The following is a 25,652-nucleotide window of genomic DNA, read 5'->3' on the forward strand; positions in this document are numbered from 1 at the left end:
AGATAGCTACCCAATTTACACATAGGCAACTCCAGGCAGCTTACAGTATTTAAAAAATACACCAAATAATAAAAACCCATAAAAAATCAACCACTTATCACCCACAATACAATCAAATCTACCACTTAATCAGATCATGCTGATTAAACATGCTGACAAAGCCATGTTTTTATGGCCTTTTGAAAAAGCAATGGGAGGGGTGTGGCAAATCTGTCTTGGGGGCATGATATTCCACAAAGAAGGGGTCACCACCGAGAAGGCCATTTTTTGTGGTTCCAGGTCATTCCTAAGTGATAGGATCCATAACATAACCTGTCTCCCTGTCCTATTGGTCCAGGTGTATGTAATAGGGTAGAGGCTTATCTGTATTGTAGGCCACTGAGAGAATTTAATAGTAGCCAGTAATAAAAACATCAGTATCCTTATCTATATCTGACATTTAAGATTTTTTAAAATCTTTTAAATAATCCTTTGTAAATATGTCTATAATTTATTTGCAGTTTGCAAAATACTTTAGTGACTTTTATACATACTATAAAAGTGATATTACCTTGCTACAATGTTCTACATTAAATATAATGTATATAATTGACCTTTGCTGAGATTAACAGCAAGTGGTGTATTTATTTAGTTTTTTACATTTATGAGACTAAATCTGGATTGTTAAAGATTTATGCAGAAATAATATATTATTTGCTATTGTATAAGCTGTTTTTTCAAATGTATTATTTTCACAGAAACAATTTTCCATATAAATAAGCATTTAACTTAAAATTTGCATAGATTTCATGAAAAAAATTGCCTTTCTAAAAGAATATAAATTTAAAACACTTTGTAAAGGAATGCCAGTAAAAGATATTCTAATTGGTTCTGGAAATCAAAATTCCAAATAACTAACAGAAAAGCCCAATTAACTAAAATGAATGAGTCAGTTCTACAAAATTTTTAAAAAATGATTTAAACACATTTCAACAAATGTAATGACAGATATTTTGAAAAAAATTTTTTAACCTAAATAATTTGGCTAAGCATGAAAGCTTTCAACGTTTAAATGTCCTTGATTGTCAGATTAGGAAGTGATTGAAGCACTTTAAAATTTTGCAATTTTATGTAACACAAGGGATTCCTGTTCCTGAATATAGGCACCATAGTAAGCATGGAAACCTTTTGTCTCCAGTGTTTCTCAATCTTGGTTCCTTAAAGATGTGTAGACTTCCAATTCCCAGACTTCCCAACAAGCATAACACTGTGAACATCCAATTGCCTCAGGAAAATAATGTCATTTGAATGATGTTGATGGATGCTAAGATAGCATCACCCAATGAATGGTGATAAAATTTCTCCATTACATTTGAACAAGTCTTAGGTTTTTGGTTTTTTTTAAAAAAAAATCTGTCTATTTGGAAAACTACTTATGGCATATTTGACATCCCTGGAACTGACAAATGAAGTTTTGTTAATTTTAATTATATGCTGCCTTTTCCTACACAGATTACAAAAGTGGTACTCCACAAGGGTTGGAGATGTCTGGAGTGCACTGTTTGTGAAGCCTGCGGAAAGGCTACGGATCCAGGAAGGTTACTTCTTTGTGATGACTGTGATATCAGCTACCACACTTACTGCCTGGATCCACCACTACAGACAGTTCCCAAAGGAGGTTGGAAATGCAAATGGTGTGTTTCTCTATTTTTTTTTAATTCTGCGTATTGAATGGCTTCAAACCAAATCTTTTATCATGGTTATAGACCAGCTTATTTGTGAAGGGTTTTTGCCTGAAATTTAAACGTGCATTTCAGTGAACTATTGGGGGTGCCTAATAGCAGTACATAAAGTATGATCATATTTTAATTAAAGTTCAAATAATACCAGTGGGACAATCATACATGTCTTCCAGTAATTGAGAATCCCAAGCAGAATAATGTAGGATCTTAAATTGGGAATTAATTTGCAAATGCTTTGGAATTAGGGAACTTAAAGACTAGGATGATGTATCCTTTAACATATATATATTTGGGCCATTGGAACTGGGGTGACTTAGAATATCATGGTAGCCATGACAACCACGAACATTTGCCGCCACATAGTACATTAATAAAAGAGTATATTTGTAGCTCAATGTTCAACTGTAGAGTCTGTGGTAATCTTTGAGCTTGCTTATTTTCTTGGAGACTTTTCATTACTCAGTTAGGGAACATATTCACAGAAGATGCACTAACGATGTTACCTTATTGGGTAATGAAACATCTGCAAGAAAATCAGAGAACACCAAGGACTCCTTATAGAATATCATCTTCTAAAATTAATTGAAATAGAATCTCTCTAGTTGGTGACATTTTGCATAATTTTAACTATTAAATGAGAGGATTAATGTTTTGTTCATTGGATAGTACTGAAAAATAAGCAAATGCAAACTAAATGTTTTTCATGTGTTTGTGTTTTGAAGGTGTGTGTGGTGCAGACACTGTGGAGCTACTTCTCCTGGTTTAAGATGTGAATGGCAAAATAATTATACACAGTGTGCTCCTTGTGCAAGTTTATCTATCTGCCCAGTCTGCTGTTGCAGTTACAGAGAAGAAGAGCTTATTGTGCAGTGCAGGCAGTGTGACAGGTTAAAATTTCTTTTACATTGGGAACAAATATTTTTTTTATTTGCTTGGTCTTACTGTGTTCCCCTATATTTGTGGGATGAACTTTGGTTTTTTAAAAAAATCAAAATGATTCTTCATATTGGTTTTTATTACCTAATCTATAAAATAGTTAAGTTTTTATCAAAGTGTTTTCTTTCTCAGTCACGTTATGGGGGTTATAGCAATGACAGGAACATATTCTATAAATTCTTGGGTAGCCTGAAGATATTTTGAAGAATATTGTTTAAGTAACCATTAATTATTGATTGATTCTTCACAGCCCCATAAATAGATTTGGTCATAGTATGTCATTAACCTAGTCCTTCAGGTCTTCCAATGGTGCAGTATGTATGGAATAAACAGCAATCCCTTGAACAAAGAAATCACTAATTTAAAATATTTCCATAACTCAGAAAGCAATTGATAAAATTAGCAAGACCCCCTTAGATTCATTTTTTTAATGTGCAACATTTCTTCATAATCTTCCTAATTTACCAACATAGACAAGAAACGGAACTCATTCCAATCCCAGGGACCTCAATCTCTTATCAAAACAATTATGCATGTCAATACATCTAGTCAATCTCAAAAATTGAGGTCTACTGGCTCCTTCAGATTAAGTTTCAAAAAAGCTTCCTGATATAAATCATCCACCATTGGATCCTGAACTTATTGGATTCAATAAGTTTGTCTTATTGAAACAGTTTGGTTGAAATACATTTTGAAACATATTTGAGAATGCTGGAATTTTATAGCAATCCCCAGTTCAATTAGCTGGCCCAAAAAGAAATTTTAATAACTAATTTTAATAAGCATCTTCTGGGTTTTTCTCTCCAGGGACAATATTTGTATTGCATGATAAAATTGCATGCATTTCAATCAACTCCTTTTCCATCTATACTTTAACTTTCAGATGGATGCACACTGTCTGTCAAAATTTAAACACGGAGGAAGAAGTGGAAACCACAGCAAATAATGGTTTTGACTGCACCATGTGTAGACCATATATACCATCAACAAATGGTAAATTCACCTGCCGTTTATCTAATGATAATCAAAGGTCTAGAGACTAAAACATACGAAGAACGGCTGCAGAACTTGGGTTTGGCTAGTCTAAAGAAAAGAAGAAATAGGGGAGATGATAGCAGTGTTCCAGTATCTGAGGGGCTGCCACAAAGAAGCGGGGGGGGGGTGTCACGTTATTCTCCAAAGCACCAGAGGGAAGGACGAGAAACAATGGTTGGAAACTGATCAAAGAGAGAAGCAACCTGGAATTAAGGAGAAACTTCCTGACCGTGAGGACGATTAATCAGGAGAATAGCCTGCCCCCAGAAATCGTGGGCGCTCCATCACTGGAGGTTTTTAAGAAGAGGCTAGACAGTCACTTGTCTGAGATGGTATAGAACAGGTTCTCCTGCTTAAGGAAGGGGTGGGACTAGAAGGCCTCCAACGTCCCTTCCAGCCCTATTCTAATAAAAGTACAGTAGGATTTGTTGTAAAGCTTCTCTCTGACAGATGTTGAGTTAACAAAAGAGACAGTGTTTTCTTTTGTCTAGGTATTTTCTTAATGTTGCATGATCAGTAATAAAAAAGGACATTAAAAATTGCCAGTTATCTTAAAGATATATTATTAGAAAAGGAATTAGGCGAAAATTGTAATAAAATGTTAATAAAAATAAAGTAAAAAAATAAATTGTTTAGAGTAACAGACATGTGAAAACTATAGATTAATGAGGATTTCAGTATTAAAATAATGCTATTGACAACTGCATAACCTGCTTAATTAAATGATAATTTTCACTGTTATTTTTTCTTTTTCTAGTGCCTTCCTTTGAATTCTGTGAATCATCTGTTGCAGCCCAAATTCCATCAAAAGCAAAGGAACTTGGTAACCATTAAAATTCTTCACTCTCTGCATCTAATTTTGTTTCTACTAATAATTCAATGTTGAAGCTAGAATTATGCCTTAAAATTATATAATCAATATAATTGATTATAATAGTTGGTTTTTCTTAGCTATTCCCTTGTTCATTTTTAAACCCAGCTGATACCTTTCATGAATAAATGTTCAAGTCCTCCTTAATGGAAGTTAAATTGCTTAAGTGAGCAAAAGATTTTACTTAAATAGATGCAGGCAGACCTTTCTCTGCTTGCCCTTTTAGATATGTTCTTTGAAAGCCAGATGCATAATTTGACAAAAATTGGAGTGATTTACTCAGTCTTTATCTTTCCCAATCTATTTATGGTAGAACTTATTATTCTCTGTGTAACTGTGTAACTTCATTTACATATGTTAGGTTGAATAATGTATGGAATAGAATCTTTGTAAAATATTATAATTATAATGTTGGTTTTCCTTTGAAATAATTGTGCTGTCTTCTCTCTTAATATTAGAACAAATAGTCTTCCATGGTATATTAATTGCAATGTTTTTAAATATTGTGCTTATAAACAAAATTATTAAAAGTGTAAATTCCTGTTTTGGTTCATGCCAATTTTATAGACCCACCGAAGACGTACACTCAGGATGGTGTCTGTTTGACCGAAACAGGGATGTCTCAGTTACAGAGCCTCAATGCTGTTGTACCAAGAAGAAAAAGGGCAAAGCCAAAGCTTAAGTTGAAAATTATAAACCAGAATAGTGTTGCTGTACTTCAGACACCACCTGATGTCCAATCAGAACATTCAAGAGATGGTGAGATGGATGACAGTAGAGGTAATTATTATATGCTCTCTTCGATTTTATTGAACTATTTGTTAGTGGGTATCATGATGCACTGTGGAAGAGGGAGGAATTCATATAACAAATCCAAAGCACAAAGCAGAAGGAATTTATAACAAGAACAATAGCTGGCTTTAAAATTGTATTACTTGACCTGGGAAAAGTTCAAGATTTGTTGAAGCGTCCAAAAATCAGGGTGGTAAATGAACAGATGCCCAAGAGAGGAAAGGTGTCAACGATGCTAACATCAGATGTTCCTGCTTTGACAACAGATGGAAAAGAAACCATTTCTCTATTGCTTCTAGAGTTAGTTGATGCTGGGAGGGGAAATGTGGATGAGAGTCCAGCTAGTCATAACAATAATAACTCAGCTGTGGAAATCCAAGGTCATTGGGCCCAGAGTTGATAGAGTTTTGGTGGGCTGGAGAGCTAAGGAGAAAGCCTGGGCATCAAGCTAATTTTGTTGTTAGCTGCGAAGTCGTGTCCGACCCATCGCGACCCTATGGACAACGTTCCTCCAGGCCTTCCTGTCCTCTACCATCTTCTGGAGTCCATTTAAGCTCACGCCTACTGCTTCAGTGACTCCATCCAGCCACCTCATTCTCTGTCGTCCCCTTCTTCTCTTGCCCTCAATCTTTCCCAGCATTAGGCTCTTCTCCAGTGAGTCCTTCCTTCTCATTAGGTGGCCAAAGTATTTGAGTTTTAGCTTCAGGATCTGGCCTTCTAAAGAGCAGTCAGGGTTGATCTCCTCTAGGACTGACCAGTTTGATCGCCTTGCAGTCCAAGGGACTCGCAGGAGTCTTCTCCAGCACCATAGTTCAAAGGCCTCAATTCTTTGGCGCTCAGCCTTTCTTATGGTCCAGCTTTCACTGCCATACATTGCAACTGGGAAGACCATAGCCTTGACTATACGCACTTTTGTTGACAGGGTGATGTCTCTGCTTTTTAGTGTGCTGTCTAGATTTGCCATGGCTTTCCTCCCTAGGAGCAAGCGTCTTTTAATTTCTTGGCTACAGTCCCCATCTGCAGTGATCTTGGAGCCCAGGAAAATAAAATCTGTCACTACCTCCATTTCTTCCCCATCTATTTGCCAGGAATTGAGAGGGCCGGATGCCATGATCTTGGTTTTCTTAATTTTAAGTTTCAACCCAAGTTTTGTACTTCTTCACCCGCAACAAGAGGCTCTTTAGTTCTTCTTCACTTTCTGCCATTAGTGTGGTATCATCTGCATATCTTAGGTTATTAATATTTTTCCCGGCAATCTTAATTCCAACTTTTGATTCATCTAGCCCTGCCTTTCTCATGATGTGCTCTGCATATAAGTTAAATAGGCAGGGTGACAGTTTACAGCCTTGCCAGACTCCTTTCCCAATTTTGAACCAATCAGTGGTTCCGTGTCCAGTTCTCACTTGCTTCTTGGCCCACATATAGGTTTCTCAAGAGACAAATAAGATGGTCTGGTACTCCCATCTCTTTAAGAACTTGCCACAGTTTGTTATGATCCACACAATCAAAGGCTTTGGCATAGTCAATGAAGCAGAAGTAGATGTTTTTCTGGAACTCTCTAGCTTTCTCCATGATCCAGCATAGTATGTTGGGAATTTGATCTCTAGTTCCTCTGCCTCTTCGAAATCCTGCCTGCACTTCTGGTAGTTCTTGATCCACATACTGCTGAAGTCTAGCTTGTAGGATTTTAAGCATAACTTTACTAGCATGAGAAATGAGTGCAATGGTGCGATAGTTTGAACATTCTTTGGCACTGCCTTTCTTTGGAATTGGAATGTAAACTGACCTTTTCCAATCCTGTGGCCACTGTTGAGTTTTCCAAATTTGCTGGCAAATTGAGTGTAGCACTTTTACTGCATCATCTTTTAAGATTTTGAATAGCTGAGCTGGAATACTGTCACCTCCACTAGCTTTGTTGTTGCTCAGTTTTTCTAAGGCCAACTTCACATTCTAGGATGTCTGGCTCGAGGTCAGTGACCACCTCATTGTAATTATCAGGGACGTTAAGCTCATTCTTGTATAGTTCTTCTGTGTAAATTTGCCATCTCTTCTTAATCTCTTCTGCCTCTGTTAGGTCCCTGCCATTTTGGTCCTTTATCATGCCCATTTTTGCATAAAACGTTCCTTTCATCTCTACAATTTTCTTGAAAAGATCTCTGGTCCTCCCTATTCTATTGTTTTCTTCTATTTCTTTGCACTGTTCATTTAAGAAGGCATTCTTATCTCTTCTAGCTATTCTTTGGAATTCTGCATTCAATTGGGCGTATCTTTCTTTTTCTCCCTTGCCTTTTGCTTCCCTCCTTTCCTCAACTATTTGCAAAACTTCCTCAGACAGCCATTTTGCTTTCTTGCATTTCTTTTTCTTTGGGATGGTTTTAGTTGCTACCTCTTGTACAATGTTGCGAACCTCTGTCCATAGTTCTTCAGGCACTCTGTCTATCAGATCTAATTCCTTAAATCTATTTGTCACCTCTACTGTATATTCAACAGGGATATGATTTAATTCATACCTGAGTGGCCTAGTGCTTTTCCCTACTTTCTTCAGTTTAAGCCTACACTTTGCAATGAGAAGCTCATGGTCTGAGCCACAGTCAGCTCCTGGTCTTGTTTTTACTGACTGTATAGAGCTTGTCCATCTTTGGCTGCAGAGCATATAGTCAATCTGATTTCTGTGTTGACCATCTGGTGATGTCCATGTGTAGAGCCGTCTCTTGGGTTGTTGGAAAAGAGTGTTTGCTATGACCATCGTATTCTCTTGACAAAATTCTATCAGCCTGTGCCCTGCTTCATTTTGTACTCCAAGGCCAAACTTGCCTGTTATTCCAGTTATCTTTTGGCTTCCCACTTTAGCATTCTAGTCCCCCATGATGATAAGGACATCATTTTTTGGTGTTAGTTCTATAAGGTGCTGTAGGGCTTCATAGAACTGGTCAATTTCATCCTCTTCAGCACTGGTGGTTGGGGCATAGACTTGGACTACTGTGATATTGAATGGTTTGCCTTGGATTCGAACTGAGATCATTCTGTCATTTTGAGGATTGTATCCCAGTATTGCTTTTCCTACTCTTTTATTGACTATGAAGGCTACTCCATTTCTTCTGAGGGATTCTTGCCCGCAGTAGTATACCTGATGGTCATCTGAATTAAATTCACCCATTCCTGTCCATTTTAGTTCGCTGATACCTAAGATGTCAGTGTTCAGTCTTGTCATCTCTTGTTTGACCACGTCCAGCTTTCCTTGATTCATGGATCTTACATTCCAGGTTCCTATGGAGAAAATTTTTTTAGAGCTTCGGACTTTCCTTTCACCACCAGACACATCCACAGCTGAGTGTCCTTTCGGCTTTGGCCCAGTCGCTTCATTCTTTCTGGTGCTACTAGTACTAGCCCTCTGCTCTTCCCCAGTAGCATATTGGACGCCTTCCAACCTGAGGGGCTCATCTTCCAGCGTCATATCGTTTTGCCTTTTGGTACTGTCCATAGGGTTTTCATGGCAAAGATACTGGAGTGGGTTGCCATTTCCTTCTCCAGTGGACCACGTCCAGCTTTCCTTGACTCATGGATCTTACATTCCAGGTTCCTATGGAGAAAATTTTTTTAGAGCTTCGGACTTTCCTTTCACCACCAGACACATCCACAGCTGAGTGTCCTTTCGGCTTTGGCCCAGTCGCTTCATTCTTTCTGGCGCTACTAGTACTAGCCCTCTGCTCTTCCCCAGTAGCATATTGGACGCCTTCCAACCTGAGGGGCTCATCTTCCAGCGTCATATTGTATTGCCTTTTGGTACTGTCCATAGGGTTTTCATGGCAAAGATACTGGAGTGGGTTGCCATTTCCTTCTCCAGGGGATCACATTTTGTCAGAACTCTCTGCTATGACCTTTCCGTCTTGGGTGGCCCTGCACGGCATAGCTCATAGCTTCATTGAATTACGCAAGCCCCTTCCCCACGACAAGGCAGTAATCCATGAAGGAGTCAAGCTAATTAGGGAATGTGATTTATGACTGTTTATTGGAGGAGGGAATTGTGCTTTGATACTTTGTATCCAGGGGAGGGGAATTTAGTTTTTGGTTTCTACTATGTAGTGCCGATACTTTGTTTCTGGAATAAAAGATTCTTTAAGGTTAACAATGCCTCAAAGTTCTTTTGAAGAGTTTCATCTGTCGGAACCATGACAAAAGGAAGGGAAAGACTATCTACTTAGACTATATACTTGATCAAAATGGTCCTTACGTTGGCAGCAGATCTGAGAAGCAGTGAGTGTCACTGTATAATTTTTATTTGGCTGAATATAGGCAATCCTTGGATTTTCATCCCTCCACAGTCGTTCCAAATTGCAACAGCCCCAAACTAGGGATACTTAGAATGGGTCCTTGGAATTCTGGCTGTCACAGTGTCCCTACTTGATGATTGTGATTTGGGTGCCCGGCTTGCCATTATGACATCACAGCAAGCCATAGTCACCTAACTGCAATTTCTGATATTCCTAGTTGGTTTCCCAGAAGCAGAGTCAATGGGAAAACCAGCAGGAAGTTGGAAGTCCCAGTTTCTCATGATAGCTACCTATGACATTGAATGCATTGAAAAACACCAAGTATTTAAACTCATAATATCAGTGGATCAATTTTATACATTGGTGTTTCCTATTATTCTTTGCTGAAATGTATGACTTGAGCAATATCACACAGCAAACAATATTTTTACTATCCTATATCATTGAATGAAAAGAAAAAAATTGTCTACAAATTTGTAATGATGTGGTCAAATGTATGTAAGTTATTAATGGTACCATAAATCTAAATCAGGAAAATGGCTGATTTAATATATTTTAAAATAAAGTATGCTGATTATTGGTTTACGAAGAGCTAACCTTCTCATGACAGATTAATTTACTTTTTTAAAAAAAATAATGCATTCTGTTAGTATTAAACAAACATGCTATAGAATGAAATTGTTAAGGCACAGTGATAGAGGTAGCAAAATGTTATATCAGGCAAACATAGTTGCCACGGCATGCCTTGTTCTTTGATCTCATGTACAATACCAAGTATTGTCTATCCAACAGGATTTTACTTTAGTCCAAGATCAGATGATAGAACAATATAGAAAAGCATAATATTGCAGTATTGATATGGTGAGCATAGCTGAATGGGAAGACAGTGAGAACAATATCTTGTCACTGTTAGGTTGCATTCCCAGTCATTGACTAGTGTTTCCCTCAATCTAGAAATAGAAATTTCAGCTCTTTTTGGATTTCTACTCATCTTAGTGCAGAATGACTTCAGAATTTCTATGTGATGAAATCATATAATAGAAAGAGACATGAGATCCCCTGAAGACTTGCAAGTCTAAGGGTAGATAATCAGGAATATCTCCCTGGGTAATACATTAATAAATATAATAGTACACATTGAATATTGAGTATATGTAGTCCTTACTTAATAATCACTCATTCAGCAACCATTCACCAGGTGGTGCTGAATGACTTGTAGTTTATACAAGGTCTCTGAAGTTACAGCCAATGCAACACCCTCACAGTCATTGAGGCGTTTGGTGGTCATCCGCACAACAGCAGAGGCACTTCAACTCCCTCCCACCCATGTCCATTTCTACCCTTTTGGCACTCTGCACAGCGGCACTCCATGGCAGCAGCACTGAGACTGAGATAGAAGTCCAAGACCTTCAGTAGTCTCAGCCAGCTGCCATCATCCCCAGCCGCTACTTTAGTTCTGCTGCCCATTGACCAGAGTGGGGAGTGGCACCTCACGCCTGCACCTTGGCCATGCACCCAATGCCACAACGCAAAGCCCCAGCCACTCTGCATTCTTCAGATCCTGTCATGCCTTTCTGACCTTTGTTATCTTCCCACTGCTGACAAGATGCCCTTGGCCTGGCCCTGTGCCAACTGCTGCTGGTGCCAGGTTTTCAGGGAGCTACTCACACGGTTCTTGAAATAGTGTGCGTGCCATTTTCACTATATATCAGAGTCTCCAGAAGCTTTCTGAAGGGTTTTTGAAGCCTTACAAGAATGGCACACATGATTTGGACAAAGATGGCAAAGTTTCAAAAGTCATGTGAAGTGTGGTAAGAATGGCACGCACTATGGGCAATGGCATGAGTATCCTTGGGAAGAAGTCTTGGCATAGTCAGCATCTGAGGGACCATCTCTTGCCAGTCACAGCCACCCGACCCACTAGAGCGGGGAGACAAGGAATGTTGTGGATTCTGTCCCCTAAGCAGATACATCTGGTGGGACCTAGAAGAAGGGCCTTCTCTGTGGTGACTCCCTCCCTTTGGAACATCATCCCTGCAGTAATTACAGGGGCCCCACTTTGACAGTCTTTTGGAAGGCCCTGAAGAGATGGTTTTGCCAGTGGCCCTGGAGAACCCATAGTGTGATCAAGCCTATCAAATGGCTTATTTAATGGTGTGCTGTTGCCAGGAGAAGGTGGTTGGGGGTCGTTTATTTTTTTCTAGATTGTGTTTTCATTGTTTGTAAGCTGCCCACTCTTGCTGTGAGCAAGTAGGCAGCTATATACATTTTAATAAGTAAATAAATAAATCTTCCTTGCTTAGACCAGTTTGATTATGTCTTGTCAATGAGATAGGAAGATGGCAAAGATCAGCTGGCACAGCAGGGCCGATAGAGTAATTAATATAAGAATATTATTGTCATTCATCGATATAGTGCCTAAATATTTTAAATACCTATTAATACCTGTACAACCATTATATTACAATGCCCAGTTGTGTCTTACAGCCTTTGTTTATCAGCTGCCCCTGCTGAATTCATTCCGAAGCTTCTTCAGGAAGTTGGTTGAGTTATCTTTAACAGATAAGCTTCCATATTTTATTGGAGCACATTTTATATGGAGCTGTCTTTAAATACTGGATGGAAATTTCACTGGGTTTAGATGAAGCAGCAAAATTAAAATCTGGTATATATATTTGAGAAAAACCCAAGCCAATACTTAAAGAGCTGTGTTAGTTATTATCTTGAACCAAGTAAAAACGCTGTTTTGGGACTTTAGAGCCCTAATTAACTGGAACATCAGTTTGGCCTTGATGTAAGTTTGCTTTAATTTAATCCATTAGGGTCTCTGGGATGTAATGGGGTAAGTAATATTTTTTACATATATGCCAGCCTTTGTACAGTGGCACTCCTGTGAGGTAGGAGCTGAGAGAAAGTTAATGGCCTTAAATACTTAAGGAGCTTCTGTAACTGAGAGTTATAAACTTAATTCTGAGTTTCCCAGGTCCCAATATAGAATATAGAACATATTCTATATTGGAATATAGAATAAGACTTCTTTAACTTATGTCCCTGTGATAGGGTTCCCTCTCTTTTACTATTTGTAAACATGCTACATAACAGCATTTAATCTTTTCTACCCTTTAATAATCCTAGTAACGGTATTTTCATCTGTTTAGTGTTATTAGTATTCAATTTTAATGGGATTTTGTTATGATTATTTTCAAAGGTTCTTAGTTAACTGAAGAGTTTTTTATGTGGGCAGTTAAGTGAAAGTGTATAAATAACTCCTATCTTTTTCTCCCTCACTTTTTAACTTTTTTTTAATTCAGAAGGAGATCTCATGGATTGTGAAGGAAAATCAGATACAAGTCCTGAACGAGAACCTATAGATGATGATCCTAAGGGAATGGAAGCAACTGAAGGGATCAAAAAAAGAAAGAGAAAGCCATACAGACCTGGTAGAGTACATAATCCAGATGTTTTCGTGTTTATTAGGTTTATATGTATTGACTATATATTTATACATAATATTTTATTTAGAAATGAGATTACTTAAGTGTTGTGAAGAATTACCCTATCTGGTGTATACTGCAGTTTCAGACAGTGGTTTTCATTTTCAAATACAGGTAGTCCTTGACTTACAACCATTCGTTTAGCGACCATTCAAAGTTACAACAGCACTGAAAAAAGGATTTATGATCAGCTTTCACACTTCCGATTGTTGCAACATCCCCATGGTCACAGGATCAAATTTCAGGCCCTTGGCAATAGGCACCATGGTCATGTGATCACCATTTCTTACCTATCCAGTTGGTTTCTGACAAGAAAAGTCAATGGGGGAAAGCCAGTTTCAGTTAACAACTGTGGCAAGAAAGGTCATAAAATGAGGTTCAACTCACTTGACAATTGCCTGGCTAAGCATGGAAATTTTGGGTTCAGTTCTGGTCGTAAGTCGCGGACTATCTATACTGCCTCTATATCAAGATGCATATGCCAAAGTTACCAAACAACAGAATAACTTTTTATGAATTATTATTATTAAATAGATACATCTTGATAGCTTCCATGTAAAAAAGGTATAAACTTAGCACAGTTTGGTGATCACAAATTTTGATGTTTAAGAGAGAACATCAAAGAGATCATAAGTGAGAAGTGAGTGTTTTTTCAGCTGATATTTCTATTAATATACAGGTCATTGTTGGATTAATATGGGCAACTGGTGGATTTCTTATGCATTATATTGAATTCTTATAGAGGGGAGCTATATCATCAGGCATAAACTATAGATACTCAGTTTTTGTTGATTCCCTATTAGATGGAACTAGGAAAGAATTGTCTTTGTAGGAGGGCGGCAGGCTGTGTAGAAAAGGGCCAGCACCTGTGCTGCTGTTGTCCTGCCTCTTTAAGCCTCTCCCCAGCCAGCACAGCAATGTAGGCTATAAAAGCTGTGTTGAGAGACAGCTGGTGTGGTGATGCTGGTGAGAGGGAAGGAGGTGTGTGTTTGTGTGTGGAAATAAAGCAACTACAAAAATTAAATACAGATTAAAGAATTGCTTTAATGGCTTATTATATTTAAATGACATGTATTATGTACAAATGGCTATTTACAGAATGTCTACATTCCAGGATGTCTCTCTTTATTTAAATAATTATAATATAATTTAAGTAACACAGTCCCCTATGTGGAGTGGCTATCTAAATTTGCTTAATAAATACTGTGAACATACCTTTTATAGGCATTGGTGGATTCATGGTACGCCAGCGGAGTCGTACAGGACAAGGAAAAATGAAAAGATGTCTCTCTAGAAAAGATTCTTCTGGCTCTGTAACTGAACAAATACCCAACAGAGATGAAAGTAGGCATCTAGCAATTTACTCTCATACTTCTGTTACTGCCATGTCCTGTAACACAAGATCATTATATTTTAATTAGTCAGTTACTTTTTTTTAACCTCAGTTTTCCCCCCAAAAGCTTAATTCATTGTCATTCCTGAAGATACTACATGACTGCATCCTTGTATAAATTCATGTATTATAGTTTGAGACAATTTTCCAGTTTAAATTAAATTCTGTCAGATTTACTCTGAACATAAAAGCATAGTTCTACAACTTTGTTAACCATTCTTACTAGAAACAGCCTTTCTGGTAAAAAGCATCCTTGTGGCAGTTCATTTATGCAAAGCTAATATATCACGAACAGATGCATAATTTAGTAAACAGATGATAAATGGAAAAACAAGTGACTGCCTGGATAGGTTCCTACAGTTTTCTTGGCAAGGTTTTTAAGAAGTGGTTTGCCATTGCCTCCTTCCTAGGACTGAAAAAAAGTGACTGGCCCAAGGCCACTCAGCTGGCTTTGCAACTAAAGCAAGATTAGAATTTGCGATCTCCCTGACCTAGCTTAACTCTTTAACCATTACACCAGTGTCTGAAATTCTAAAGAGAGCTAATGGCAAAGGAAGATGATCATAAAATAATACCTTTAAAATATACCTAAAATATTTTAGCATATTTTGTATGTTAGTATATTTCTAAACAGAGGGATGCGGTGACTCAGTGGGTTAGGACGCTGAGCTTGTCGATCAGATGGTTGGCAGTTTGGTGGGTCGAATCCCGAGTGCCGCGTAACAGAGTGAGCGCCTGTTACTCGTCCCAGCTTCTGCCAACCTAGCAGTTCGAAAGCATGTAAAAATGCAAGTAGAAAAATAGGGAACACTACGGAGGGAAGGTAACAGTGTTCCGTGCGCCTTTGGCGTCTAGTTATGCCGGCCACATGACCACGGAGACGTCCTCGGACAAGCGCTGGCTCTTTGGCTTTGAAACGGAGATGAGCACCGCCCCCTAGAGTCGGAAACGACTAGCACGCATGTGTGGGGGAACCTTTACCTTTACCTTTTATTTCTAAAATGGTCTGCACCTTTTGAACTGTCAGTCTGAAAGCTAGCTCTTTCCATGAGGATTGCGGATGACATTAAAGACACTTCCTTTAGAACAGGAGTGTCAAACTGCCGGCCCGCGGGTCGGATGCATCATGCAGAAGCCACGCCCACCCCATTGCCGGCAATGGCAAAACCATCCCGATACGTCGTGAGTTTGACATGTCTGCTTTAGAATGTGGTGCTAAGTTTTAGAGTCTTGCATACCAGTTCCACATGTTGCCTTTACATCACTTTTATCAGATTTTCAATTTCAACTTTTGCTATTTTTAAATCAGGAAAAGAATTAATCAGTAACCCTCCTCCTGTACTTCAGCTAGTCTGGAGTGAAATAGGATTATAATATTGTATATGTTTGATATTTCTAGGTTGGAGTGAACAACTGCCTGATACACTTGTTGATGAAACTATGTCTGTTTCTGAAAATATGGAAAAAATGAAAAAACGTTATAAGAAAAAGAAAAATAAGCTTGAAGAAATTTTCCCAGCATATTTGCAGGTACTCTCACAGCATGCAAAATATTTTCCCTAAGAGCATTATTTGTATGTAGTAGATAAACTATTTGTAATTTAAGAAATTGCTTTATAATTTATAATCAATTAACACTAGTATTAATTCTGTGAATATTTTATTGTATTTCTGAAAAGTAAAATATTTATTTTAATATAAACATTACATTATGTTTTAAATCCATTAATATAGACATATTAATATATCACTAGTTGATTATAGTCTAATTAGCTGAAAGAATGTTCTGTTTCTAGAATGAACACACTTTTGTACGTTACTGAATTAGCCAAGAAGCAATAAGGTTATTTACATTTTTCTTATATAGTATTTAAAGAAACTAAATTAATGGCTTGAATTTTATGATAAATGAATGGAGGGAACTTCATAGACTGAGGAACCTGTCTGATAAATACTTTTCTGGAGAGTAGTTGTTGCCTTCCTAAACAGAGCAGAAAAGGATAGAGAAACAAATCACATAAAATTGAATATTTTGAATGCTTTTAAATCAGAAGTGACCAACATCAACAATTTTACATATAGAATCATAATTGCATTAAATATGAGTGTGTTTAATGACGAGAGCAGTTACATTTATTAATTATAATCTTAACCAATAAGTATTTGAATCTGTTTCAGTTCAGATTCAGATTCAGATATAGGAATCCTGTGGCTTATAAAGATATTTTAATTAAATGCTTGCCTTCATTGTTTGTTGTTTGTTTTAATTCTAGGAAGCTTTCTTTGGAAGAGAACTTTTAGACACCAGTAGGCAAAAAAAGCCAAGTTTGGATCATTTATGCAGTGAAAGCCTCAGCATTTCCTGCAAAGCAAGTCTGAAGACCAATTTCTTAGACCCATCCTCAGATCCACTGCTGAGTTCAGCTTCCACCTCCACTCCCTCAAAATCTGGTCCGCAAGGTACATAAATCTGAAGATATTTTGGCACAGGGTGGCCCTGGGCGCAGAGCAGATGAGGCCTTGCTAGAAGAGCCTTTTAGTAAAAGGAGCACCCGTTTTAATGTTGTAGTTACACTTTAACGGATCTACTACCCTGGGTAACTGAAATGTTTATTTACTAAGTTTGAATGTTCCATTCCTGGTGCCATCTTTATTATGTTTGCGTCTGAGCTGTCTATTTTCTAAAGGTACTTTGGATGACCCGTTAGCTGCTCTCGTGCTGAACACTGAGGACGACATCCTTGGAATTCTTTCAGATGATTTAGTGAAGCCTGGGGATCATTCAGGTATGATTGGAAAAATTATTCTTTGTGATGTTCATGATTACTGGCTACTTATACTTGAAACCCAAAGATGCTTTTTTCACGAGGCAACTGGACTTTCTTGTTTTTCTTTCTCTTATCCAAGAAGCTTCTTCAGCTCTTGAAACATTGAAACAAATATACTTGAAACATTCACTTATGGCTCTTTTTGATTCACATCATGGTGTCTGAGAAGCCAAAAAGCAAATCATTTTAATTTATTTAATTTAATTTAATTTAATTTAATTTATTAATATTTCTATACCGCCCTTCTCCCGAAGGACTCAGGGCGGTGTACAGGGCAAGAATAAAACACAAAGCTACAAAAATTAAAAAGTAATTAAATACATGCCCATAAAAAACAATAAATACATTAATAAAACCCCAATAAAATGATAATAAAAAACCCCACCAATCCCCCCTCAGGCCAGGCCGGCTTGTTCGAACAGGTATGTTTTCAGATCGCGGCGAAAGGAGCGAAGATCGGGCGCCATCCGGAGCTCAACCGGTAACTGGTTCCATAGCTCCGGGGCACCCACAGAGAAAGATCTCCCCCTGGGGGCCACCAATCTACATTCTCTGACCGGTGGCACTCTGAGGAAGCCCTCTCTGTGGGAACGCACAGGGCGGAGGGAAGTTGACGCCGGCAGCAGGTGTTCCCTAAGGTACTCCGGACCCATGCCATGTAGGGCCTTAAACACCATTGCTAGTACCTTGAATCTTGAATTTTGCTTTTAAACTTTCGTATTTCTTTCTTTGTGAGCCCTTCAATGTGTATGAATAGTCCTGGGCTTAGGAGCACAGTTGGGATTTCCATTGCTATGTAAGGCAGTTGTTAAGTATGTTGTGCCCGATTTTACAATCTTTTATGCTACAGGTGTTAAAATCACATTGTCATTAAGCAAATTCAGCTCCCCCCATTGACTTTGCTTGCTGAGAAGGTTGCAAATGGTAATCATCTGACCTCAGGATGCTGCAACTGTTCTAAAATAACATGCCAATTGCCAAGCCTCCAGATTTTAATCATGTGATCATGGAGCTGCTGCAACAGTTGTAAATTCGAGGATCAGTCAGAAGCCACTTTTTCCAGTGCCATTATAACTTCAGACATTCACTAAAGAAAGGGTTGTAAGTTTAGGACTACCTGTACATGTATTTGTATATATGCATAATTTTTAAATATGCTGCTATTAGTTGAAGCTATTATCTCTTGCTTTGCTTAATACATCTATCCTTTGTTTTTGTTATTGTCCTTTATTACTCTGGGGATAACTTTCAGTGTTTCTCATATCCATGAACTGTTTCAGCATGCAGCTATATACTTTTGATTTGTTCTCGCTTGCTTGCTTCATTTTATTTTATTTTTTGTTATAATCATCCATTTTATCTGGTTTGGATCCTGTAGGTCTTGATTTATGCACTTTCCAGGTTGAGAACTCCTCTTCCCCTTTTGGTAAGGAAATATTTAGTGGATGATCGGTGTTTAGAAGTAGTTCTGTTTCCTAATGATTTCAGCTATTTTTTTTATGCATGCATGGTGTAATAACTCTTCTGTTGCCTCACTTTCTTTCATTTTTCACTACCTTTGTGCAGTCTTGCAGTGTAAAATGCCTGTCTTTGTAGTGCACCTAGAAGTTGATTTTTTTATTTAAAGAATATTGTGAATAACTACAGAATTGTCTATGTGTGCATTTCACAATATCAAGTAACACATTTCTCTTGAACTAAGAGCATTTCCTGTTTCTGTTCAGAGTAGTGGACCTTTTATTTACTTCAATGAATATAAAAATATGGGGAGGGGTAAAATCCCATGTTTTAATTTGGCTTTGGAATGTTATTGCAAATATAAGTAAGAATATCATACATAAAAACCTAAAGTTCATATTTAGAAAAGAGTGATTTTTGAAAAAAAATTAAATGTACTATAAGAGCTCTAAAATTCTACAGTATTTTCATTTCTGGTAAGTGTTCTGCTTTTAAACATAAAAAGTCAGTCTTTTGAGATAGGCCAGGTCAGGAAAACATGTACTGCACAAAGTACAAAAACACTTCATTATTATAGATTATATGTTCCCTGTTATATAAGGACAATCATGTCAGAAAAGGTTACCCCCTTTTCCCTCCCAGAACCCAGAGTTAAGGGGATATAAATAGTTCTTGACTTATAACCATAATGGAATCTACCCATTAGGCTTGCAAGTTTTTATGGTTGTACAGTGGGTCATTATGTGACTGACCCAATTTCACATCCTTTTTGTGTGTGTGGTGGTTGTTAAGTTAATCAGAATGATCGTGAAGTGAATCCATGGTTGCTAAGTGAATGTCTCAGTCATTAAATGAACACCACAGTTGTTAAGTAAATTCTTTGTTTGCTATGTATCATTTTTGCTGAAAACCAAAAATAAAAGCTGGTATTCAGCAAAAATGTTGTAAAAGTCATATGACTGCAGAGTGGCACAAACAGCCATAAATGCTGGATGGTTGATGAACATCTAAAACACGTTCACATGGCCATAGGTGGTGGGCAATTGTCAGAACTTTGGAATTGGGTCATAAATATCTGAAGGTTGTCTGAAGTTATCTGCAGATTGAATCATCACAACTGGACTAATTTTTTTGTTGTTAGTTTGAGAGACATTTCACTGCCCATCCAGGCAGCTTCTTCAGTCAGAGTAAGGCAGTTAGGCAGAGAGTCGTTGGAATGTGCCATCTCCTGCCACACCAACCTCAGGGGTTTCTTCCCCAAAGTGTATTGCAAAATGTTGATGAAGATTCTCAATCATGCAGGTAGAGTTGTCTGAAAGTTGTTTGAAGTTTTCTGAAGGGTGAATCATTGCAATTGGACTGATTTTTTGTTCTTAGTTTGAGAGAAGTTTCAACACACTTTGGGGAAGAAACCCCTGAGATTGGTGAGGCAGGAGTTGGTACATTCCAACGACTCTCTGCCTAACTGCCTTGTTCTGACTGAGCAAGCTGCCTGGATGGGCAGTGAAACATCTCTCAAACTACGATAAAATGTAGTCCAGTTGTGATGTTTCAACCTTTAAACAACAACAACAACAATAATGTTGGAAGGGATCTTGGAGGTCATCTAGTCCAACCCCCTGCTCAGTCAGGAAACCCTATACCATTTCAGTCTCTTCTTAAAGACTTCCAGTGTTGGAGCATTCACAGCTTCTGCAGGTAGGTTGTTCCACTGGTTAATTGTTTTAACTGTCAGGAAGTTTCTGCTTAGTTCTAGGCTGCTTCTCTCCTTGGTTAGTTTCCATCTGTTGCTTCTTGTCTTGCCTTTGGGTGCTTTGGAGAATAGCTTGCCTCCCTCTTTTTTGGGGCAGCCCCTGAGATATTGGAACACTGCTATCATGTCACCCCCTCACCCTTCTCTTCGTTAAACTAGACATACCCAATTCCAGCAGCCGTTCCTTATATGTTTTAGCCTCCAGATCATCTTTGTTGCTCTGCTCTGTACCCTTTCTAGAGTCTCAGCATCTTTTTTACAAAACTGGATGCAGTATTCCAAGTGCGGTCTTATCAAGGCATTATAAAATGGTATTAACACTTCACATGATCTTGATTTTATCCCTCTGTTAATGTAGCTTAGCACTGTTGGCTTTTTAGGCAGCTGCAGCACACTGCGGCCTCATATTTAAGTGACTGTCCACTAGGATTCCGAGATCCCTCTCACAGTTACTACTGTTGAGCAAGGCAACACTTATACTGTACCTGTGCATTTGTTTTATTCTTGCCTAAATCTAGAACCTTCCCTTTTTTCACCATTGAATTTCATTTTGTTAGATAGCACCCAATGTTCAAGTCTGTCAAGATCCTTCTGTATCTTAAGCCTATCCTCTGGAGTTTTGGCTATTCCTGCCAACCTTCAGACAACACTACCTGGATGATTGAGAATCCGCATCGACTTTTTGGGTGGAATCTGTCATAACTTTGAATGGTTGCTAAGTGACTGGTTGTAAATTGAGGACTACCTGTATTTACCTAACTAATGTTGCATTTCCTTTTCAACACTAGCATGCCTGTTCTCTCTCTTTCTCCACACACACACACACACACACACAATTATGTAGGCTGCTGCAAGAACAGCTGAATAAAATTCAGCCAAATAATTTCAAACAGTGAACCATACGGAATTTCAATTTGCCAGCATTGACTCGGCAATTTAACAAAAAAGAGAGTTCCAATCAGTGCCAATGCTGACAGAAAGAAGTCTGTTTTGGTTTTCAATTAAAGGGGAGGTAGTAAACACATGGTTGCCACATAGGCTTGAGAAGACCAGGATTAGGTCAGTTACAGAATAAATGATGCCAGAAAGATTTTAATATAAAACAGCCTTCTGCAAAGGGAAGGGAAAACAAATTGGCAGAAAAAAATCAGGATGAGATACACAATGAGCTAGAAGCCAGCATGTTGTTTGGTATTTGAAATAATTAGCAATTTTATCAGACAAAAGGCCAAGCTGAACAAAAGTTTGCCTGAGCAGTAAATTAATGTAGTAAGCCAAACTTGGGATCAGGGTAAAAAGTTTTCTTTCACCAAAATGTGGTTTCTAAGCAGAAATCATGACAATTCCCACTGCCTCTTGTCTTGACTTTTGCAACACCTGTAAATTGGAAGAGAGTAAACCGTTTATAATCTTCTTAGTGGTAGTGGAAACATTCATTCCTCAGCCTACTAAATAATTTGAACTAATGCTATACATATCTGTTCAAAAACACAAGCTGTTATTTTGTTATAAACAATAGTCCATAGTTGTGGTCTAAGACCTTTGATCAAACTGTATGCACTATTTGTGTCTAAATCATATTTAAATATACTGACCTTTTTTTTTATCTTTTGAGTACTTCAGATATAGTTTCACAGCGTCCATAACACAGTTTCCATTTGTTGATTTATTTATTTGAAAAAACATCCCCTTAAGTGTAAAACACCCTTATCTATTTTTGATATATGTCAAATATTACAGTAGGTTTATTGTTGTCAAGATTTTGATCTGTGCTTCATGATTAAAATCCATATGGAGACAATGCTTTCATTAGGTTAACTGAACATTTACAAAATAACTGATAGGTTTCAGGTGTTATTCATTAGACAAGATGGTTATGAAACAGCTTGAGGGCACAGAACTTAGTAAGTAATATATCATTGTTTGAAAACCTGAAAGTTTGCAATTGCAGAGTAACCATTTCACTAATAAAGAATTTGCCACAATATATAATTGGTTTTGTTTTTCTGGTATTTTCTAAAATAAAATATTGACTTCTTAAACTGCTCAAATGAAAATGAATACCGTTTGTTACATTTACGTCTATGCACTGTAGGATTTTTTTTCCTACCATTTAAGCCAATTAATGTTATTCAAAATTATACTTTTCTTTCCTTCAGCTGGACTAGATATTGGGCCTATCTCTGACGATCCCTCCACTTCGCTGCCACAGAATGTCATCCAGAGTGCCCGGCCACTGAGTGAAGAACAGTTAGATGGGATTTTGAGTCCAGAACTGGACAAGATGGTCACAGATGGTAAATGGTTATATTTACAACAAGCCAGCTTGTTGTTTTGACATATTACCAGATATTTTGATGTCATGCTAGAAAGTTCTTGAAATTAATGTGTTGCAATTATCTGAATGCAGTGATTGATGATTGGTAATATTCATTGCTTTTACTTTATGCAGGTGCAATTCTTGGTAAATTATATAAGATTCCAGGTAAGTGACCTATTTTTCATATCTTTCTGCAAAGTTTATTTCACACACATATAAATATGTGCATCCACACCTATATCTATCTGCTTCTGCTCTAATGCACCCTTGTTGTGTTTTATAGAACTGGGAGGAAAGGATGTGGAAGACTTGTTTACTGCTGTGCTGAGTCCTGCAGCCACTCAGTCAGCAACTTTGCAACAGCCTCCACCACCACAATTAATGCACTTGCACAATCAAGGTTTGCTTTTTATCAATTTAAAGTGTTTCACCCTAAACAAACAATATGGCAATTGAGAGCAGTTCAAGAATAGCCACTGCCTTGTAGAAGGTCATAGACGTAGTCTTCAACTTAAAATATTCATTTAATGACACAATGGTGCTGAAAAAAATGTCAGCTGCCAGTAATCAAAACAACTCTGTGAATAGGCTCAAGCAGATACTTTATTGCTAACCGCTTATATTACAAGAATCTTGCCAGACAGGGGAAACAGCAGATTGATTGATTGATTGATTGATTGATTGATTGATTTTTTATTATTTATTTATTTATTTATTTATTTATTTGATTGATTGATTTTATATACCGCCCTATTCCCGAAGGGCTCAGGGTGGTTTACAGGGCGAGTTAAAACAATACAAATAAGTACACTTTAAAATAGAATTAAATAAGACTAGCCCACAATTAAACAAATTAAAATTAAAATTAAAATTGAAATTGAAATTGAAATTGAAATTGAAATTGAAATTGAAATTAAAATTAAATTAAAACCCCCTCAGTCCAGGCCAGCAAGATCAAACAACCAAGTTTTAAGGTCCCGGCGAAACGAGCGAAGGTCCGGGGCAGTCCGATGTTCTACCGGCAGTTCATTCCATAGGGCAGGCACGCCCACAGAGAATGCCCTCCCCCTTGGAACTATCCGTCGGCATTCCCTAACTGGCGGAACCCTAAGGAGGCCCTCCCTGTGGGAGCGCACAGGACGCTGGGAGGCTGATGCTGGCAGCAGGTGCTCCCTGAGATAATCCGGACCCATGCCATTTAGGGCTTTATAGGTCATCACCAGCACCTTGAATCTCACCCGGAGGAGAACTGGAAGCCAATGCAGCTCTCGGAGAAGAGGTGTTACATGAGAGTATTGGGAAACTCCCATTACTACTCGCGCAGCTGCATTTTGCACCAGCTGAAGCCTCCGAGTGGTCCTCAAGGGCAGCCCCATGTAGAGAGCGTTGCAGTAGTCTAACCAGGAGGTCACGAGCGCATGAGTGACTGTGCGTAGGGCATCTCGGTCCAAATAGGGTCGCAACTGGCGCACCAGGCGAATCTGGGCAAAAGCCCCCCTGATCACAGCTCCTATATGATCTTCTAAATTTAGCTGTGAATCCAGGAGAATGCCCAAGTTACAAGCCCTATCAATGGGTAACACCTCATCCCCCATCGTTAATGATGGACAAAAATGATTCACCTGAGATGCCGGTATGTACAGCCACTCAGTGTTGGCAGGATTGAGTCGAAGCCTGTTTCTTCCCATCCAAACCTGAACCGCCTCCAGGCAACGGGACATCACAATGGCTGGGCAGGGGCAGGGGCCGTCAATATAAAGTTAATAGAAGGCCTCTGATCATTTTTTTATCTAAATATTTTATAGGGTTAGGGAGAGGGGTGGGTGATAAGGGTTGTCTGGCTTTGGGGGGTGGCCAATCAACCATGGTTCAGGCCAGACTTGGGTCCGACCGCGCGGCGGGAGAACGGGGTGTCGCTGTCTCCGGAGCTCACGAGCGGGTCGTGGGATTACCAATTCCCACGACGGGGAATGGCAGCAGGCGGATAGACAGGGGGCCGTATCGCTACCGGGAGGGCCATCTCCGCTACTTGCAAGCGGTGAGGCGCTCCGACCCTCTGCTTCTTCCCCGAGGTCCCGGGAGCGAGGATGTGCAGCCTCCTGAGCTCCGGCTGGTGTATCTGAATGCCAGGTCCGTGGTTAATAAAGCTCCCCTCGTTAGGGATTTAGTTGAGGGTGAGCATGCGGACCTGGCCTGCATCACGGAGACCTGGTTGGGCCCAGAGGGTGGGGTCCCTTTGGTTGACCTCTGCCCACCAGGCTTCCAGGTGCTACACCGGCCACGAGCTCAAGGTAGGGGTGGGGGAGTGGCGGTTACTATTAGGGAGACCTTATGTCCGCGGGAGACCACCGTTTCTCAGATAGTCGGGTGTGAGTCTCTCTTTGTGAGATTTGGTTCTGGGGCGCAGTTGGGCTTGCTGCTGGTGTACATTTCGCCTAGTCGCACAGCGGCAGCCCTGCCCGAGCTGCTCGATATCCTCTCAGGGTTGGTGGTTGAGTTTCCCAAACTTATAGTTTTGGGAGACTTCAATCTACCATCCCTGGGAGGCTCATCTGAGCTAGCTCGGGAGTTCATGGCTTCCATGACGGCCATGGACCTGACGCAAGTAATTTCTGAACCAACTCATGAGGGAGGTCACACCCTTGACCTGATTTTTTTATCTAGACGGTGGTTGGATGATCTTGGTGGGGGCTCTCCATTTATTATGCCCCTGTCATGGACCGATCATCATCTCCTGCGGATGGTCTTCCGTTTTGCCACCCCCCGCCGTGGGGATACGG

The 25,652-nt window shown here is 38.9% G+C and overlaps 1 protein-coding gene across 3 annotated transcripts in view; it reads left to right on the forward strand.

Moving 5' to 3' along the window:
* The window catches only part of KMT2C (lysine methyltransferase 2C), a 187,654-nt gene that overhangs the window by 113,985 nt on the left and 48,017 nt on the right, over positions 1–25,652 (forward strand). For 2 of the 3 annotated variants that reach the window (XM_083376963.1, XM_083376964.1), the window contains 14 exons: positions 1,492–1,673; positions 2,444–2,608; positions 3,541–3,650; positions 4,450–4,515; positions 5,131–5,343; positions 12,938–13,066; positions 14,345–14,464; positions 15,913–16,043; positions 16,787–16,973; positions 17,201–17,299; positions 18,720–18,767; positions 22,712–22,849; positions 23,005–23,037; positions 23,156–23,272. In XM_083376963.1, coding sequence (XP_083233089.1) covers positions 1,492–1,673; positions 2,444–2,608; positions 3,541–3,650; positions 4,450–4,515; positions 5,131–5,343; positions 12,938–13,066; positions 14,345–14,464; positions 15,913–16,043; positions 16,787–16,973; positions 17,201–17,299; positions 18,720–18,767; positions 22,712–22,849; positions 23,005–23,037; positions 23,156–23,272 — 1,738 coding nt within the window. The remainder of the gene's footprint in view (positions 1–1,491; positions 1,674–2,443; positions 2,609–3,540; positions 3,651–4,449; positions 4,516–5,130; positions 5,344–12,937; positions 13,067–14,344; positions 14,465–15,912; positions 16,044–16,786; positions 16,974–17,200; positions 17,300–18,719; positions 18,768–22,711; positions 22,850–23,004; positions 23,038–23,155; positions 23,273–25,652) is intronic. The other variant, XM_083376965.1, reaches the window with a different exon arrangement.

This window comes from Vipera ursinii (assembly GCF_947247035.1).
Source record: "Vipera ursinii genome assembly, chromosome: Z".
NCBI lineage: Eukaryota > Metazoa > Chordata > Lepidosauria > Squamata > Viperidae > Vipera > Vipera ursinii.